General features: G+C 48.9%; 1 protein-coding gene and 1 pseudogene across 1 annotated transcript in view; one reads left to right on the forward strand and one right to left on the reverse strand.

The window, feature by feature from the left end:
• Nucleotides 1-2,910: 2,910 nt before the first annotated feature.
• LOC137326195 (histone H2B type 1-M-like) lies at nt 2,911-3,274 on the forward strand (annotated as a pseudogene).
• Nucleotides 3,275-6,646: 3,372 nt separating this feature from the next.
• nrde2 (NRDE-2, necessary for RNA interference, domain containing) overlaps nt 6,647-20,064 on the reverse strand; it is a 72,241-nt gene continuing 58,823 nt past the window's right edge. Inside the window, exons 10-15 of the mRNA XM_067992188.1 lie at nt 16,624-16,769; nt 16,050-16,439; nt 12,544-13,481; nt 10,112-10,250; nt 8,280-8,351; nt 6,647-7,374 (exon numbers count right to left, since the gene is read on the reverse strand). Coding sequence (XP_067848289.1) covers nt 7,249-7,374; nt 8,280-8,351; nt 10,112-10,250; nt 12,544-13,481; nt 16,050-16,439; nt 16,624-16,769 — 1,811 coding nt within the window. The 3' untranslated portion in view covers nt 6,647-7,248. The remainder of the gene's footprint in view (nt 7,375-8,279; nt 8,352-10,111; nt 10,251-12,543; nt 13,482-16,049; nt 16,440-16,623; nt 16,770-20,064) is intronic.

The raw sequence follows: 20,064 nt of genomic DNA on the forward strand, positions 1-20,064 counted from the left end.
CGAAGAGTTGGGGGTAGGGAGGAAGCTCGGGTGGGAGTCGGGGTGCACCCAGCCAGCAGCTCTTGTGGGCGCCTCCTGTTGGTGGAGGCCTGGGGGGAACATGCTGTATGTTTGGAGGCAAGAGGTGCTGGTGGACAAACTTTGCAAGATGGCTACAGAGAGGTAGGACGTGGGCTCATCGGAGCATAGGAATTGCTAGACGAAAATAGACCAAGGTCCATCCAGTTCGCCTTCTACCATCCTGGTAGATACAACGATAATGGAATTGTTGACTAATCACAGCAATCAACCTCCATCAATTAGTCCACAACAAACCCAGACATGAGGCGAGGAAAACCCCCAGTGGTGGAGAGCTTTGGGAACCATAGGTCTAAAGTCACTTATTTCTCCCAAGCATTTCACCACATGTCACGTCTCAAATTACTCATATACTGGATCCCAAAATGTTATTTTCTGAAAGAAATCTATCTAATTTGCATTTCAATGTATCAATACTAACTGCTTCTACCGTCTCCCGGGGAGCCTGTTCCATGGATCGCTCACTAAATTATTGATTCGGCAGATTGGTTTTGAATTTATTCCCCTTCAAGTGCAGGCCGTGCACAAAAGAAGTAAAACCAAGGAGTAGAAGCAGTGCTGAATATAATTGTTCTGGGCACCTAGTGAAGAGAGATGATCCTTCAATGCAGGTAAAGGTGAGTGAAACCAGTCTCCAATATACTTTGTAAATGACGACAGATTGATTGATATAAATTATGACTGGTGCCCAGGGAATCGCGGCCAGTAGGAATCAGTAGTTTCAGGAGAGGGCAGAAGTCTCAGGGAAGGGCAGAAAGAAACATGTACCTGGACAATGGGTCATCAATTTAAAATTGCTACTAAGAGGGTAGTGGATAGGAGAAATTTCTTTTTACACAGAGAGTTGTCAGAGCATGGAGCGCTTTGCCTCAGGGAGTTATTGAAGAAGAGATCATTGCATATTTTAAGGAAAGAGTAGATAGACATTTGAAGCAGAGGAAGATAGAGGGCAGTGGAATTAGTTTTGGATTGCACTAGCAAAATAAGTGTAGCAAACCTGACACTACAGGGTTAATGTATATACAATATTCTGACAGAAGTTGAAGGTAACCCCTAACAAAACAACAACCACCTGCATTTATATAGCACCTTTAACGTAGTAAAACGTCCCTAGAAGCTTCACAGAAGGATTATCAAACTAAATTTGACGCCGAGCCATATATGGAGATATTAGGACAGGTGACCAAAAACTTGGTCAAAGAGGATTTTAGGTTTTAAGGAGCGTCTTAAAGGAGGAGAGAGAGGTAGAGAAGTGGAGAGAATATGGAGGGGGGCGGGGGGGGGGAATCCAGAGCTTAGGGCCTAAGCAGCTGAAGGCACGGCCGCCAATGGTGGAGAGATCCTGGAGGGTTATACCCTCCATAAACTTGAGCTCATCCAAAACTCTGCTGCCCGTATCCTAACTCGCACCAAGTCCCGTTCGCCCATCACCCCCTGTGCTCGCTGATCTACATTGGCTCCCGGTCCAGGAACATCTTGATTTTAAAATTCTCATACTTGTTTTCAAATCCCTCCATGGCCTCGCCCCTCCATATCTCTGTAACCTCCTCCAACCCTACAACCCTCCGAGATCTCTGCGCTCCTCCAATTCTGGCCTCTTGCGCATCCCCGATTTTAATTGCTCCACCATTGGCGGCCGTGCCTTCAGCTGCCTAGGCAATAAACTCTGGAATTCCCTCCCTAAACCTCTCTGCCCCTCTCTCTCCTCCTTAAAACCTACTTCTTTGACCAAGCTTTTGTTCACCTGTCCTAATATCGCCTTATGTGGCTCGGTGTCAAATTTTGTTTGATAATCGCTCCTGTGAAGCTCCTTGGGACATTTTACTACGTTAAAGGTGCTATATAAATGCACGTTGTTGTTGTTGTGGTGGTGATGGTGATGGTAGTAGGACTGGACCACAATCAATCCGTTAACTCTATGAAGACCCTAATAAACACATTTTCCAAAAGATAAAGAACTGGCACCAACAGCAGTGTTTCAGAGGCATTTTAATAACAATAACATACCAGGTGCACATTAAATGCAGCAGTGGTGAAACTTCCAAAGATGGTTATTTGGACCATGTGTTTATTGGTGGAAAACGGCATGAGTGAGGTGTGATCGATGAATCAGATTGGCTGAAGTAATACCGGCACCTTAATAAGCTTAGGTACTTAGAGGAGAGGTTTTTTGCCCTGGGTTTCTAAAGCAAGATGGTGGAAGGAGGAAAACGTTTGTATAAATAGTTTATAGATAGCAGGGTGTTTCCGTGTTTAGTAAAGCTGAGAGTAATCCAATAGCTGGGAGTCTACATTCCTATGTAGAGGTAGAGAGACAGAGAGATTTAGGGAGGGAATTCCAGAGCTTCGGGCCTAGGCAGCTGAAGGCACGGCCGCCAATGGAGGAGCGATTAAAATCGGGGATGCGCAAGAGACAAGAATTGGAGTATAGGATAATCAGTATGTGCGAGATATTAGCTTGAAGTTAGAAAACTGCTGATGAATTAGGAAAGGGCATTACAGGCAACTCACTGAAAACATAACAAGGAGGCTAGAAGCAGTGCACTATAGAAAAACATGGAACTGCTTCATTACAACAATTAAACTGCTACCGTATCAAAAAGCTGTATCTTTTAATCAGCTCAAAATACAAATTTAAACATTAGAAGTACAATTGCTACCCGTTACTTCATTATATAAACTGAGATGGGGCAACTTTGCCAAGCAAATCTTCAAGTTAAATTAGTGATGTAAAATTGAACCCAGCATATTATAACTCTGAAAAGCTGTTTGGTTTGTGAGAATTACCTTCAACTTCACAGGAGATTTGTGTGTCAGAAATTGAGGCTGAAAATGCCTGAGGAGAAAGAAAGCAGCTCCCAAGAAGGGTGCCAAGAAAGCCTGAATAAAGCACCAGCAAAGAGTGACAAGAAGCTTTGAAGGTCGAGGAAGGAGAGTTACTCCAACTACATCTACAAAGTGATGAAGCAGGTTCATACCCAACACCAGCATCACCTCCACGGCTGTGAGCATCATGAACTCCTTTTGTGAACGATATTTTCGAGTGCATCGCGGACGAGGCCTCCTGCCTAGCCCATTACAACAAGCGATCGACCATCAGCTCCCGGGAGATCCAGACCGTGCGCCTGGTGCCCGGGGAGCTGGCCGAGCACAGGCCGTGTCGGAAGGGACAAGGGCTGTGTCCAGCTCCAAGTAAAGCTCCACAATGTACTGAAAAAACACAGGGGTAATGGAACAGGCATTAGTGGTTCGTCAAACTGTGATCTGTTCGGTCCTCAGTAGCTGGTTTGAGCCAAGTCAGATGGTTTATTGCACTGCGCTTGGATTTAGAATTTTCATCCTTCATCCTCATGTTAAAATCCCTCCATGGCCTCGTCCCTCCCTACCTCTAAACTCCTCCAGCATTACAATCCTCCGAGGTCTCTGAACTCCTCCAATTCTGGCTTCATGTCCAGCCCCCACTTCCTTCCTTCTGTCATTGGCGGCCGTGCCTTCAGCCGGATAGTCCCTACATTCTGAAATTCCCTCCCTAAACCTCTCCACCTCTCTCTCCTCCTTTAAGACCATCCTTAAATCCCACCTCTTTGACCAAGCTTTGAGTCACCCCTCCTACTATCCCCTACCTTCCTTGGCTTAGCGTCAATTTGTGTCTGATTACACCTCTGTGAAGCACCTTGGGACATTTTCGACGTTAAAGTTGCTATATGATTGCAAGTTGTTGTTGTTTCTGCTGGTGAATGAGCCGTGACTGGATCCTTAATAGAGAGTTAATTTAATGATGGACGATTCAAAGGCCAAATTACACATCACACATTTTTTTTTTAAAATCAGGAAAACAAACCCAATTTCCAATCCATTGTTCCTACAAAAGGTGATAAAATCTTCCAGGATATCAGGCGCGTTAAAACTAATCCTCACACCTGGACAAGTGACTAGATTGTATTACAGTAATGGACCTGGAGCCATTGATAATTTGCTAGGGTCGAGTGGGCAACAAAACATTGGAAGTGATTTTCTTGGGATGACAGAAACAAAATCTCATTTGCAACAGCTGAACAAAGGTCGGATTAACTCAGCCTTCATTCGGATTGCTATATCTGCTCCATCATCAAGACTGCCTACTTCCACCTCTGTAACATCGCCCGTCTCAGCTCATCTGCTGCTGAAATCCTCATCCATGCCTTTGTTACCTCTAGACTCGACTATTCCAATGTTCTCCTGGCCGGCCTCCCAGCTTCCACCCTCCATAAATTTGAACGCTGCTGCCCGTGTCCTAACTCGCACCAAATACGGCTCATCCAGCACCCCTGTGCTCGCTGACCTACATTGGATCCCGTTCAGGCAACGCCTCGATTTTAAAATTTAAAATTCTCATCCTTGTTTTCAAATCCCTCTATGGCCTAGCCCCTCCCTATCGCTAATGTAGTAAAATATCCCAAGGCGCTTCACAGGAGTGTTATCAAACAAAATTTGACACCGAGCCACATAAGGATGGACAATTCAAAGGCCAAATTACACATAACACAACTTTTAAAAAACAGGAAACAAACTCAATTTCCAATCCATTGGATGAGTGCAGCTCCAACAACAGTCAAGAAGCTCGACACCATCCAGGACAAATCAGCCTACTTGATTGGCTCCCCCATCCACCACCCTAAACATTCACTCCCTCCACCACTGGCGCACAGTGGCTGCAGTGTGTACCATCCACAGGATGCACTGCAGCAACTCACCAAGGCTTCTTCGACAGCACCTCCCAAACCCGCGACCTCTACCACCTAGAAGGACAAGGGCAGCAGGCACATGGGAATACCATCACCTTCACATTCCCCTCCAAGTCACACATCATCCCAACTTGGAAATATATCGCCGTTCCTTCATCGTTGCTGGGTCAAAATCCTGGAACTCCCTTCCTAACAGCACTGTGGGAGAACCTTCACCACACGGACTGCAGCAGTTCAAGAAGGCAGCTCACCACCACCTTCTCAAGGGCAATTAAGGATGGACAATAAATGCTGGCCTTGCCAGCAATGCCCACATCCCATGAATGAATAAAAAGAGATATTAGGACAGGTAACCAAAAGCTTGGTCAAAGAGGTAGGTTTTAAGGAACGTCTTAAAGGAAGAGAGAGAGACAGACAGAGAGGTGGAGAGGTTTTGGGAGGGAATTCCAGAGCTTAGGGTTTGGGCAGCTGTAGGCACGGCTGCCAACAGTACAGCAATGAAAATCAGGGATATGCAAGAGGCCAGAATTGGAGGAGCACAGAGATCATGGAGGGTTGTAGAGCTGGAGGAGGTTACAGGAATTGGTTGCACAACTGAGCGGACTGCTAAGTCTCTGCAGAGGGCATGAAGTGTCAGCGGTGCAGCACGGGACTGGAGTCACTTGGAGGGTAGAGTGGTCGGGGTGGCAGGTTCCTTTCCTCCAAATTAGTGAACCGGTTGAGTTTACACAAGACAGCAGCTTTCATGATCGGAATTATTAAGATTTATTTACTTCGCTTTCACAAACTTACCATGGCGAGATTTGAACTCTCATCTGCTGGGTTTCTAGTCCTGTACCAGAACCACTGATCTCTTCTTGTACCCAACATGTTAGCTGATCACAGTCAGAAAGGCTGGAGAGTTGCAGAATTGGTTTTCACCCCACTGGACTGGACTGAAACAGAGCAAGTGTCTGATTTAAGGAACATTTCACTCTCTCTCTTCCCAGAGGAGGAAAGAGCAAAATTTTAAAAAAAATCAAGACAGGGTTTTTGCCCCTTGTCTTATCAGTGACTCCTGTTGGAAAATGCATGTGTGTGGATAGGATCAGGGTCAGTGGTGATGCCCCTCACAGTCAAACAGCACACCGACTCTCACCACTTACGCTCACACATTAAGACCAAAGGTAGCAGAGGGCTGATGGCACCTGTGGGGAGCTGTACCCCACCAGGGATTCAATGTGCACTTAGTATGATATGGTCAATAAAGTGGGACTCTGAAATCCTGCTGTTAGTGCCAGTCGGGCAAACAAAAAAAAAAATGGACAGGCGAAACTTAAGACATAACTTAACACAGTCTTGAATTTCAAATCTGTAAGTGTGCCAGGGAAGGAACCACAATCGCAGGCAGGTTATGAGAGGTGTAGAGGGGAATCCACATAAACAATATATAAAGAGAAGGCAGCCTCCCTCTTCACACACACACTGAACTCAGTTAAAGGCCAATGATCTGGAATTCACTGCCTGAAAGGGTGGTGGAAGCAGATTCAATAGTAATTTTCAAAAGGGAATTGGATTAAAAACTTGAAGAGGAAAAATTTGCAAGGCTGTGGAAGAGCAGGGGGAGTGGGACTAACTGGAAATTCTTCAAAGAGCCGGCATAGGCATGATGGGTTGAATGGCCTCCTTCTGTGCTATCATTCTATGAGTATGAAGAGTACGAGTGTGTTGGTTTATCCCAGTGAAAGGATTTAACGCCCCTTTAATAGCAATGGGAGCTTCCTTCCCCACACACCTCGGACTCTCAGTGCGTCCTGGAACAGACTGAGGAATAAATAACCTGCAATGTCACTCACCTCACTGGGTAAATGTAACAGGTAAATTTTATTCTATTTCTCAGCAAACAATATAAATACAAATAGACACTAACTGTACACATTTGTCATTTATTACAAAATAAATACTCTAATTTGTTTTTTAAAATCCTACTCTTGGATTTTCTGATAATCCATCCTTTGGATGGGATGTTAAACAGAGGTCCCGGCAGCTGGTTCTGGTGGTTGTCAAAGATCCCACGGCTCGGTTCGAAGGGCTGGTAGTTCCCCCGGTATCCCGACTGGCATTCCTCCCTCAATCAATATCACCAAATTAGTCGCTGATTTAAATGCTGGGGTTTTTTTTTTGAGATCTTGCTGTGTGCGAAACAGGTGCCATATTTGCCTACATCACAACAGTCCTGGCCAACATTAATACCTCAACCAACACCTAGGAGAGATTATATGGCCATTTATCTCATTGCTTTTTTTGGGGAGCTTGTTGTGCACGATTCTGGCTGCCTCATTTCCCTACATTACAACAGTAACTGCACTTCAAAAGTACTTAATTGGTTGTAATGCGCTTCAGGGTGTCCTGAGGTCATAAAAGGCGCTATATAAATGCAGGGCTTGCTTTCTTCTTTCTTTCCTGATCAATCTTCCATGAGAATTTCCAGCTCCTCGATAGGCACCCGGATCCGGATCTCTTTTTCAGTCATTAGATCCATGATTTCTTGGAGCTGCCCAGGTAAGTGGCCAACTGCATCCAGGTACAAGGCCTGAGGAACGAGGAAGAAGGTGGTTAGTATTTTTCCAGAATGTCTTACCGCATCAGCCTTGGCTCAGTGGGTAGCACTCCTGCCTTGGAGTCAGAAGGTTGTGGGTTCAAGCCCCACTCCAGGGATTTGAGCACAAAATCTATGATGACACTCCAGTGCAGTACACTGCATTGTCAGAGGTGCTATCTCTTGGATAAGATGTTAACCCGAGGCTCCATTTGTTGAGGTGGATGTAAAAGTTCCCATGGTGTTATTTGAAGAAAAGCAGAATGCTGTTCCGGTGTCGTGACTATTATTTACCAACCAACAACGCCAAAAGGGATTAACTTGTCATTACCTCATTGATGCTCGTGAAATCTTGACCTGTGGATATTGGCTGTCGTGTTTCTTACATTACAACAATGACTACACTTCAAAAGTGCTTCACAGACTGTTAGGGTCAGGAGTGAGATCAAGAAGCACTTTTTCATGCAAAGTGTAGTGGAATTCTGGGACTCACTCCCCCAAAAGGCTGTGGACGCTGGGACAATTGAAACTGTCCAGACTGAGACTGAGATGTTGGGTAAAGGTATTAAGCAATATGGAACAAAGGCGGGGCAAATGGAGTTGAGGTACAGATCAACCATGATCTAGTTGAATGGCGGAACAGGCTCGAGGGGATGAATGGTCTACTCCTATCCCCACATTCCTAAAAGAGCTCTGGATGATGTGCTCAAACCCTGGTATGGGGCTTGAGGCCACAACCATCTGACCCAGAGGTGAGAGTGTACACTGCATTCACGGTGCACAGAACATCTAAAATGTTAGTCATGGTACACAAAAACAAGAGTCTGGTAACCTAAGGGTGCAAAGTTATATCCTTTAGTTAACTAGTTGAAGGCTAGGTGCCTTAATTGCTGCCCTACCTTTGCCCATGGACACTCCTGCAGTGCTCTGTAAAACACACTTTTACTTCTCTCAACATTTCCTTGAGTAGCCTGTTTTTTTTTGAGAGTTGAAGGGAAAAAAAATACATCAGAGCTGGAACTTGTCATCAACAGGAACACGTCAGCAATGAACAGCGTGCAATCGAAGATGGGAACAACATTATGGTGAGTAGTTTTAAATGAGGAGTGGGTTTTACTTCTTTATTTTAACGCTGGGAAGTGTCGCAAACCCAGGTGGGTCCCACCCGGATTGGCCCTCAAAGATATGGACTCACCTCCCTGGTCGATGTCTCGAGGTCAGCCTGTGAAACAAGGTAATGCTGCAGGTAGGCAGGAACTCAGAGAGAGTGACGGTCTGCTCACCTGCCCCCCACCTGCAGTACAGGACAAGGAGTGCTAGACCACACCACATGTACGAGAAAGATGCACTTTAAATAAATATGCATGTAGAGAGAGAGAGAGAGAAAGAGAGACCAGGCCAATCAATACTTGCTCATTTATAGAATAGAATCATAGAATACAGAGGGAGGCCATTTGGTCCATTGCAGAAAGAGTTATCCAATTAGTCCCACTCCCCCTGCTCTTTCCTCCACAGCCCTGCAAATGTTTCCTTTTCAAGTATTTATCCAATTCCATTTTGAAAGTTACTATTGAATCTGCTTCCACCGCCCTTTCCAGCAGTGCATTCCAGATCATAACAACTCGCTGCATAAAAACTATTACCTTAAATCTGTGTCCTCTGGTTACCGACCCTCCTGCCAGTGGAAACAATTTCTCCCTATGTGCTCTATCAAAACTCCTCATAATTTTGAGCACCTCGATTAAATCTCCCCTTAACCTTCCCTGCTCTAAGGAGAACAACCCCAGCTCCTCCAGTCTCTCCACATAACTGTAGTCCCTCATCCCTGGTACTATTCTGGTAAATCTCCTCTGCAGCCTCTCCAAGGCATACAATTTGCTAGAAGACAACCTCATAATGTTGTTCCCAACCTCTAGAATCATAGAAAGGTTACAGCACGGAAGGAGGCCATTTGGCCCATCGAATCCGCGCCGGCTCTATGCAAGAGCAATCCAGTTAGTCCCACTCCCCCAACCCTTTCCCTGTAGCCCTGCAAATTTTTTCCTTTTAAGTACTTATCCAGTTTCCTTTTGAAGGCCAAGATTGAATCTGCCTCCGGCAGTGCATTCCAGATCCTAACCACTCGCTGTGTAAAAACCAGCGACTAACTCTGTAGGGAGGCAAAACATACCATAGTGGCCACTTTCTGGAAAATAACTCGAGAAATTCCGCCCCAACTCCATTAAGCAATCAAGCGAGACACAGGAGACGATGGTTATCCATGGTTACATTGCTGGGTGACCTTAACTAACCTGTACTCCCTCTCCCCAGCTACACTGCAATGTCCTCTTCATTCGGGAACTCAAGTCTCTTCTTAAAAAAAACTGTATACATTTTTTGCATACAAGTTGCATACACAGTGCAGGGCTACACGGCAAGAGCAGGGGAGTGGGACTAACTGGTAGCTCTTCCAATGAGCTGGCACAAGCACGATGGGCCGAACAGCCTCCTTCTGTGCTGTGAGATACTATGATTTAGAACCAAAGGTTAACAGCTAATTTGCAGTATTAATTGTGTCGACATCCCTTAAGTGCCAGATTCACCCCAAGGCTTTACCATAATTTGCTCTCAGTTGGCCCCAAGGGTTATGATTTCGGGTTTTCATTGGCATGGTAAGGATATTACACAAAGGTGGCTGGGGAACAGGAGGCTCCTCCTACTGATAGCACCAATGTCCGCAGTTCTTTCTTACCGTAAAGTGAAGGTACATCCTCCAGAGTAAAACGCAGTGCGTGCCAGCCTCAGTCTGAACAGCGTGTTCAAACAGTGCCCTGATCCGATTGGCGAGGCCCGTTTCTGGGAGGGTGCTGTGAACGAGCCCAACATCTGCCCTGAAGAGAGAGGATTCAGAAATCAATGACCGGTCTTACCTCCAATAACGGGTAATCACTCCAGGCAGCAGGAATACTATTCGAGCACAGCCTAAAGATTCACATGATGTGGAGATGCCAGTGATGGACTGGGGTGGACAAATGCAAGAGGTCGCACAACAGCTTTATTTGAAATCACAAGCTTTCGGAGGCTTTCTCCTTCATCAGGTGAAGTGACTGAGGAAGGAGCAAAGCTCCGAAAGCTTGTGATTTCAAATAAAGCTGTTGGACTATAACCTGATGTTGTGTGACTCCTTAAAGATTCACAGCCTCTGCAAACCACATCTGCGGCTTCCCCTTCTCACCTCACCCCATGTTTCCCCAACACTTGTGACATCTCCTTGAATGAATGCCACTTCCATCTCCAGTCAGCCGACCCTTGTCCCTTTCTCACCAAAACCCAAGTTTCACCACTTACTGACTCTTCGTCCTCCCCTTTTCCCTCTCACGCTTCCTACTCCCAAGTTTTTTCTCACGTCGCTCAAGCGCCCTGAAACCTGACCGACATGTTTGGTTAAAAAACATATCTCAGTCTCTCTCACCTGACTAAATTCAATTACTGCCTATCACTGTCCTAAGTTTTGGAAATCCACAGAACTTTTCGGGGCTGATTTTCCTCTGCCACGGCACAGAACAGGAATAGTCCAAGACAAATATCCAGGTCGAACTGGGGCCGATTTTGTGACCCGGGCTATCAACGTGCCAGCTTTTAATCAATCAGAAGACAGAACAGTGAAGACTGATATAGTCACAGGTCAAACTCAAGACACGTTTTTAAACGGCTCCGCCAAATAGCTCAGTGAAATTTAGCCGGTGAAGAGCAGGAAGGTCCCCAGGCTCAATCCCTGATCTACGTTGAATCAGCTGATCTCAGTCAGGGCAGTGATAGATTGTGCTACAAATGGCCTCAGCGTCCTTGCCGTCAGTGTGTGTGCACACGCGGTGTGTGTATGCGAGTGTACACGCGTAGCGAAGGACCAAATAAGGCTCAGCTGTGATGCCCCCCATGACATGATAGCCTGCTAACACACATGGTCAAGGCATATTCGTCAAGAATGACCACATGGACAAGGTACCATAGGGCAATGGAAACGGTCAACCTCATCCGGAGAGCAGAAAATGGGTGGAAAGAGGGAGAAGGAAAAGAGTTGCAAAGTTTACTGGGCAGAATATTCCTGCATTCATTACAACACCCTCTGACCCTGTTTCTTCAGCACAGAGAAGCTGTGAACTTGACAACAACTTGCATTTATATAGCGCCTTAAATGTAGTAAAACATCCCAAGGCGCTTCATAGGAGCGATTATCAAACAAAATTTGACACAGAGCCGCATAAGGAGATATTAGGACAGGTGATAAAAAGCTTGGTCAAAGAGGTAGGTTTTAAGGAGCGTCTTAAAGGAGGAGAGGTGGAGAGGAGTAGAGGTTTAGGGAGGGAATTCCAGAGCTTAGGGCCTAGGCAGGTGAAGGCACGGCCGCCAATGGTGGAGCGATGAAAATTGGGGATGCGCAAGAGGCCAGAATTGGAGGAGCGCAGAGATCCCGGAGGGTTGTAGGACTGGAGGAGGTTACAGAGATAGGGAAGGGTGAGGCCATGGAGGGATTTGAAAACAAGGATGAGAATTTTAAAATCGAGGCGTTCCCAGACCGGGAGCCAATGTAGGTCAGTGAGCACAGGGGGTGATGGGTGAACGGGACTTGGTGCGAGTTAGAATACAGGCAGCAGAGTTTTAGATGAGCTCAGATTTACGGAGGGTGCAAGGTGGGAGGCAGGCAGGCCAGGAGAGCATTTGAATAGTCGAGTCTGGAGGTAACAAAGGCACGGTGAGGGTTTCAGCAGCAGATGAGCTGAGGCGAGCTGAGGCGAGCTGAGTCGGGGGCGGAGACGGGCGATGTTATGCAGGTGCAAGTGGGTGGTCTTGGTGATGGAGCGGCTATGGAGTCGGAAACTCATCTCCGGGTCAAATAGGACGCCAAGGTTGCGAACAGTCTGGTTCAGCCTCAGACAGCTGCCAGGGAGAGGGATGGAGTCGGTGGCCAGGGAACGGAGTTTGCGACGGGGACCAAAGACAATGGCTTCGGTCTTCCCAATATTTAATTGGAGGAAATTTCTGCTCAGCCAATACTGGATGTGGGACAAGCAGCCTGACAAATCAGAGGCAGTGAAGGGGTCGAGAGAGGTGGTGGTGGTGAGGTAGAGCTGGGTGTCGTCAGTGTACAATTCTTGAGATACGTGGCTTCAGACCAGTTCTCACCTCTGCACAGAATCGACACGCTCCTTCCTCCGCTCTTCTGCGTGGATTGCAAACAGCCACGGTAGTACTGTGTCCTTCGCAGTCCTGGTGATGCTATCAAAGTACCTTCGGGCCCTGCTGGCATTGTGAGACATGTTTTCAACCTGCACGTACAGCTTCCAGAGATCATGGTTGCTAGGATACTGCTTCAAAGCATGTGTCAGTGTTTCACGAAGAGGACCCAAGGGATGCACACTGACTTTCATGTGGTACCTCAGCAACGTTACACGCATCACTGTCAGCCTCTCGGAGTCTGAAATCGCACTATGTCCCCAAAGGCTCTTGTTGGGTTTTACTTTGTCCAGTGAGGAGAGGCCTACAAGTTTTTCAGAAGCCTGCCTGTAGAGTGCGTCAGCAGCCTGAATACCCACTGTGAGGTACTGGAAGAGCGCGAAGCAACCGACAAGGGTTACCAGCTGACCAGGCCTCTGTTGTCCTAACAATGGTCCAGGTGAAGTTCTGTAATTGGTTAAACAGTCCTGCAAAGAGTGTTCGTAGATTTTCCGAGCCTTAAGCACACTAACCGGTAGTACTTCTCCCGAGTACGGCAAATAGGAGTTACCCTGGGCAAATTTAGTTAGAATGTAAACTGCTCGACACGTCGCTGCCCCTGCGACGCTCCCCACTAATTCCAGCTCCAGCGAGGCATAGAGGAAGCACAGGTCACACAACGGGGAGCTCTTCAGGCCCTGAGTGACAGCCATAGCAACGGCCGTGTCAAAGACCTTTCGAGAATCTTCCATGTTGCCCAGTAACCATTCCAAGTGGGCGTACTCCTTCCAGAGGGCCAGATCGTTCCTGTTTGCCGTCTCCTTCAGAAGATTTTTGGCCAGTTTCTTGCTCCTCTTCCCCTGGGATTTCAGCTTCTTCTTGTTCCTGAGATGCAGATTCTGCACAACCTGTCAGATCAGTAAACAGACACACACTGCGTTCCGACACAATGATTTTTTGATTTTAACTGACTCCCCACTCTCCCCCCCCCCCCCCAACCCAAACACACCCAAACACCCCCACCCCCCCCACACACACCACACCCCCCCCCCCCACACACACCACACCCCCCCCCCACACACACCACACCCCACCCCCCACACACACACCACACCCCCCCCCCCCACACACACCCACACCCCCACCCCCCCACCACACCACACCACACCCCACCCCCCCCACACACACCACACCCCACCCCCCCCCACACACACCACACCCCCCCCCCACACACACCACACCCCCCCCCCACACACACACCACCCCCCCCCCCCACACACACACACCACCACACCCCCCCCCCCCACACACACACCACACCCCCCCCCCCCCCCACACACACACCACACCCCCCCCCCCCACACACACACCACACCCCCCCCCCCACACACACACCACACCCCCCCCCCCACACACACACCCACACCCCCCCCCCCCACACACACACCACACCCCCCCCCCCCACACACACACCACACCCCCCCCCCCACACACACACCACACCCCCCCCCCCCACACACACCACACCCCCCCCCCCCACACACACCACACCCCCCCCCCCCACACACACCACACCCCCCCCCCCACACACACACCACACCCCCCCCCCCACACACACACCACACCCCCCCCCCCACACACACACCACACCCCCCCCCCACACACACACCACACCCCCCCCCCCCCACACACACCACACCCCCCCCCCCCACACACACCACACCCCCCCCCCCACACACACACACCACACCCCCCCCCCACACACACACCACACCCCCCCCCCCACACACACACCACACCCCCCCCCCCACACACACCACACCCCCCCCCCCACACACACACCACACCCCCCCCCCCCACACACACACCACACCCCCCCCCCCACACACACCACACCCCCCCCCCCCACACACACACACACCCCCCCCCCCACACACACACCACACCCCCCCCCCCCACACACACACCACACCCCCCCCCCCACACACACACACCACACCCCCCCCCCCACACACACACCACACCCCCCCCCCCACACACACCACACCCCCCCCCCCACACACACCACAACCCCCCCCCCCACACACACCACACCCCCCCCCCCACACACACCACACCCCCCCCCCACACACACCACACCCCCCCCCCCCCCACACACACACCACACCCCCCCCCCCACACACACACACCCCCCCCCCCACACACACACACACCCCCACCCACACCCCCCCCCCCCCCCACACACACACCCCCCCCACCACCCAAACACACACACACACCCCCCCCCACCCATTCACTCACACACCAGCAGGAGTCCAGCGGGAGAGGGGAAACGGATTAGTTTGCTCCCTCCAAAGTTCCACGGCTGTGTGTTAAACCATGATGTGCCTTCATTTAAAGCCTCAGTTCCCAGCACTGTCCATGTCGTCGATATTGTACAAAGCCGTGGAACTGTAGGGGAGATGCTAAATCCTAAACTGGAAGACGAGCAGCTCATTATTAATTATTTTTTAAAAAAAAAACAAAATGACGAACACAATTTATATATATATATATCTTCAAGGTTGAGATTATTGGGATTATCGGGGTATTTCTTTAAGACTGGATTGTAAAGAGAAATGAAGCTTCCTATTCTCCTCCTTCTCCCTCAGACAGCGTTGTTGCCTGAAACCTTGTCCCTCGGATACGGAAGTCAACTAAAAACTTGCATTTCTATCGCAGGACATACTCAGGACGTCCCAAAGCGCTTGGAGCCAGTGAAGTACTTTTGAAGTGTAGTCACTGTTGTAATGTAGGAAACACAGCAGCCAATTTCTGCACAGCAAAATCCCACAAACAGCAATGAGATAAATGACCAGAAAATCTGTTTCAGTGATGTTAGTTGAGGGATAAATATTGGCCAGGACACCGGGGAGAATTCCCCTGCTCTTCTTCAAAATAGTGGCCGTGGGACCTTTTACGTCCACCTGAGAGGGCAGACGGGACCTCGGTTTAACGTCTCATCCGAAAGACGGCACCTCCGACAGTGCAGGACTCCCTCAGCACGGGCACTGAAGTAACCAATCTGTTGGTGCCATTAGCTGGGGCAGTCAGGGTGCTACAATCGGACAACCTGTCCACCCCTCCCCACACCTTGCAGGAGGAGGACAGGAAATAAAGAAAATCAGTAAACTGGTTTTTCATCACTATCTAGTGAAAGCTGCTGGAAATCACAGGAGTGGCGGCCAGGACTTGGACGTAGTGCCCTCTGTGGTTGAATAGCCAACCAACACTCACTGTCTGCACTCACACAAAAAGAATGGTCACCTGGGCAAAGAACTAGAGGGGTATTGGTAGCAATGGAAAAGCATGAGTCAGCATCTTCGGGGGGGGGTGGGGGGGGGGGGGGGGGGGGGCAGAAAAAATGATCCAAAATAGAACGAGAGGGGAGCAGGCACCTGACTTACTTTAATCTCCAGATCATTTGCTGCTCCTACCTTTGATTTCTCGTACTGCAGCCAGCTCAGAGCAAGCTCTGACCGCTCTTCCCCGGCAAACAGCGGCAAGGCTTGTTGAAATGCTAACCGTATGAAGTCCTCCCCTTCTTTACAATGACCAGCTGCCCTCTTCTGATCGGGCACTGCAGCCGCGAACCCAACAGCGCTGACCCCCACAGGCCGGAGAGTTGGAGCAAGGCGGAGACGGTCTCTCGCCGCCTGTCCCGCTGCCAAATACGCAGGCTCATCCAGCGCCATGTTCAGGCAGGAGGCAGGGAGGCCGAACCTGGTTGGAATTCCCAGGAATTGCAAAAAGGAGGACATGAACCGCAGCCTGAGCTGCGGGTTGGAGATTTTGAACATCGAGGAACCAATGTCGTCAAACAGCACCTGTTTCGTTAAAAAAGAAAAGATTTTACAGATTTAGTGAACCCTGAAAGATGCTCTCACATTTTAAAGAAATCCTAATTTGTGTTCAAAAACAAACTCACATGAACATTTTGAAGTGTGACAGAGGGTCCCACTGTTTCTCTATGTAACTACACCACAGGGTAATTCACTGAGTGAAACACACTGAGATGTGGTGTATTTCTTTATATCTTTTGCTTCCAAGATCCTGATTGACCGGCTCTGCACTTCCAACTTTTCCAGTTTTTACTCCTAAAACCATTTCTTTTTGCAAGCAACGCGATTTAGAGCTGGTCAATAATTCTGGAATCTCTGCGTGACACGGACCACACGTTGCAACTGGAAATGGCAGCCGTGGCTCAGTGGGTTGCGCTCTCACCTTTAAGTCAGAAGGTCGTGGGTTCAAGACCCACTCCAGGGACTGAGCACAAAATCCAGGCTGACACTCCAGTGCTCAGTGCTGAGGGAGTGCTGCACTATCAGAGGTGTCAATGAGGTCTGGAGCCGAGTGGTCCTGGTGGAACCCAAACTGAGCATCAGCGAGCAGGTTATTGGTGAGTAAGTGCCGCTTGATAGCACTGTCGACGACACCTTCCATCACTTTGCTGATGATTGAGAGTAGACTGATGGGGCGGTAATTGGCCGGATTGGATTTGTCCTGCTTTTTGTGGACAGGACATACCTGGGCAATTTTCCACATTGTCGGGTGGATGCCAGTGTTGTAGCTGTACTGGAACAGCTTGACTAGAGGCGCAGCTAGTTCTGGAGTACAAGTCTTCAGCACTACAGCTGGGATGTTGTCGGGGCCCATAGCCTTTGATGTATCCAGTGCACTCAGCCGTTTCTTGATATCACGTGGAATGAATCGAATTGGCCGAAGACTGGCTTCTGTGATGGTGGGGATATCGGGAGGAGGCAGAGATGGATCATCCACTCGGCACTTCTGGCTGAAGATGGTTGCAAACGCTTCAGCCTTGTCTTTTGCACTCACTTGCTGGACACCGCCATCATTGAGGATGGGGATGTTTGCAGAGCCTCCTCCTCCCGTTAGTTGTTTAATTGTCCACCACCATTCACGACTGGATGTGGCAGGACTGCAGAGCTTTGATCTGATCCGTTGGTTGTGGAATCGCTTAGCTCTGTCTATAGCATGTTGCTTCTGCTGTTTAGCACGCATGTAGTCCTGAGTTGTAGCTTCACCAGGTTGGCATCTCATTTTTAGGTACGCCCTGGTGCTGCTCCTGGCATGCTCTTCTACACTCCTCATTGAACCAGGGTTGATCCCTGGCTTGTTGGTAATGGTAGAGTGAGGAATATGCTGGGCCATGAGGTTACAGATTGTGCTGGAATGGGTGGGATATGAACCTAGGTCCCAGAGGTGAAAGGCCAATGTCTAGCCAAAGGCACCTCACAGTTCCCATGACAATAGGTCTTTAATATGGATTTATAAAGAAAGAGACTTGCATTTATATAGTGCCTTTCATGATATCAGGACATCCCAAAGCGCTTTACAACCAATGAACTACTTTTGAACTGTAAAGTAGGAAACGTGGCAGCCAATTTGCACACAGCAATGTGACAACGAGCAGATAATCTATTTTAATGATGTTGATTGAGAGATAAATATTGGCCAGGACACCAGGGAGAACTCCCCTGCTCTTCTTCAAAATAATGCCACGGGATCCTTTACGTCCACCTGAGGGGGTTAGGGGCCTCAGTTTAACGTCTCATCCAAAAGACGGTACCTCTGACAGTGCAGCACTCCCTTGTAGTGGCACCAGAGTGTCAGCCTGGAATTGTGCTCAAGTCTCTGGAGGGAACTTGAACCCACAATTTTCTGACTCAGAGGCGAGGCTTATCAACCGAACCATGACTGACACCGCAGAGTGATTTGAGAGTGATCGCTCTGTGTGGAACACTATTGTTCCAGGATTGTTGGGAGCAAGACAGCATATTCTATAGAACTGCTCAGGGTTAAATAAGACAGATATCAATCAGGGGCGTAGCTAGGAATCTGTAGTTTGTACACATCCCTTGTAGCTGATAGAACAGAGCAGAGCTGCACCACACTGTGTTTATAAAACAAGCCCAGCTTGATAAATGAGACCTGATCTTCCATTCCTCTTCAAAATAAATATGCATTCAATTAAAATGTCACGTACATTTTTCTGTGCCCTAATTATGTTAAGATTGAATATTCTAGTAAATCAATCAATTCCCTTCAGACCAACAACAACTTGCATTTAATACAGCACCTTCAACGTCCCAAGGTGCTTCACAGAGGTGTTATCAAACAAAATTTGACACCGAGCTACATAAGGAGATACAGGACAGGTGACCAAAAGCTTGGTCAAAGAGGTAGATTTTAAGGAGTGTCTTAAAGGAGGAGAGAGAGGTAGAGAGTAAGAGAGGTTTAGGGGAGGGAATTCCAGAGCTTAAGGCCGAGTAAAATTGAAGTCAATGGGAATCGGGGAAAACTCTCCAGTGGCTGGAGTCATACCTGGCACAAAGATGGTAGTGGTTGTTGGAGGCCAATCATCTCAGCCCCAGGACATTGCTGCAGGAGTTCCTCAGGGCAGTGTCCTAGGCCCAACCATCTTCAGCTGCTTCATCAATGACCTTCCCTCCATCATAAGGTCAGAAATGGGGATGTTCACTGATGATTGCACAGTGTACAGTTCCATTCGCAACCCCTCAGATAATGAAGCAGTCCGAGCCCGCATGCAGCAAGACCTGGACAACATCCAGGCTTGGGCTGATAAATGGCAAGTAACATTCGTGCCAGACAAGTGCCAGGCAATGACCATCTCCAACGAGAGAGTCTAACTACCTCCCCTTGACATTCAATGGCATTACTATCGCCGAATCCCCCACCATCAACATCCTGGAGGTCACCATTGACCAGAAACTTAACTGGACCAACCACATAAATACTGTGGCTACAAGAGCAGGTCAGAGGCTGGGTATTCTGCGGCGAGTGACTCACCTCCTGACTCCCCAAAGCCTTTCCACCATCTACAAGGCACAAGTCAGGAGTGTGATGGAATACTCCCCACTTGCCTGGATGAGTGCAGCTCCAACAACACTCAAGAAGCTCGACACCAACCAGGACAAAGCAGCCTGCTTGATTGGCACTCCATCCACCACCCTAAACATTCACTCCTCCACCACTGGCGCACAGCGGCTGCAGTGTGTACCATCCACAGGATGCACTGCAGCAACTCGCCAAGGCTTCTTCGACAGCACCTCCCAAACCCACGACCTCTACCACCTAGAAGGACAAAAGCAGCAGGCACATGGGAACAACACCACCTGCACGTTCCCCTCCAAGTCACACACCATCCCGACTTGGAAATATATCGCCGTTCCTTCATCGTTGCTGGGTCAATCCTGGAACTCCCTTCCTAACAGCACTGTGGGAGAATCGTCACCACACGGACTGCAGCGGTGCAAGAAGGCGGCTCACCACCACCTTCTCAAGGGCAATTAGGGATGGGCAATAAATGCCGGCCTCGCCAGCGACACCCACATCCCATGAACAAATTTTTAAAAAGGCAGCTGAATGGTGGGAGCGATGGGGGAGAAAATCGGGGATGAGCAAAAGGAA

The sequence above is a fragment of the Heptranchias perlo genome, chromosome 10 (assembly GCF_035084215.1).
Source record: "Heptranchias perlo isolate sHepPer1 chromosome 10, sHepPer1.hap1, whole genome shotgun sequence".
In the NCBI taxonomy this organism is placed as follows: Eukaryota; Metazoa; Chordata; class Chondrichthyes; order Hexanchiformes; family Hexanchidae; genus Heptranchias; species Heptranchias perlo.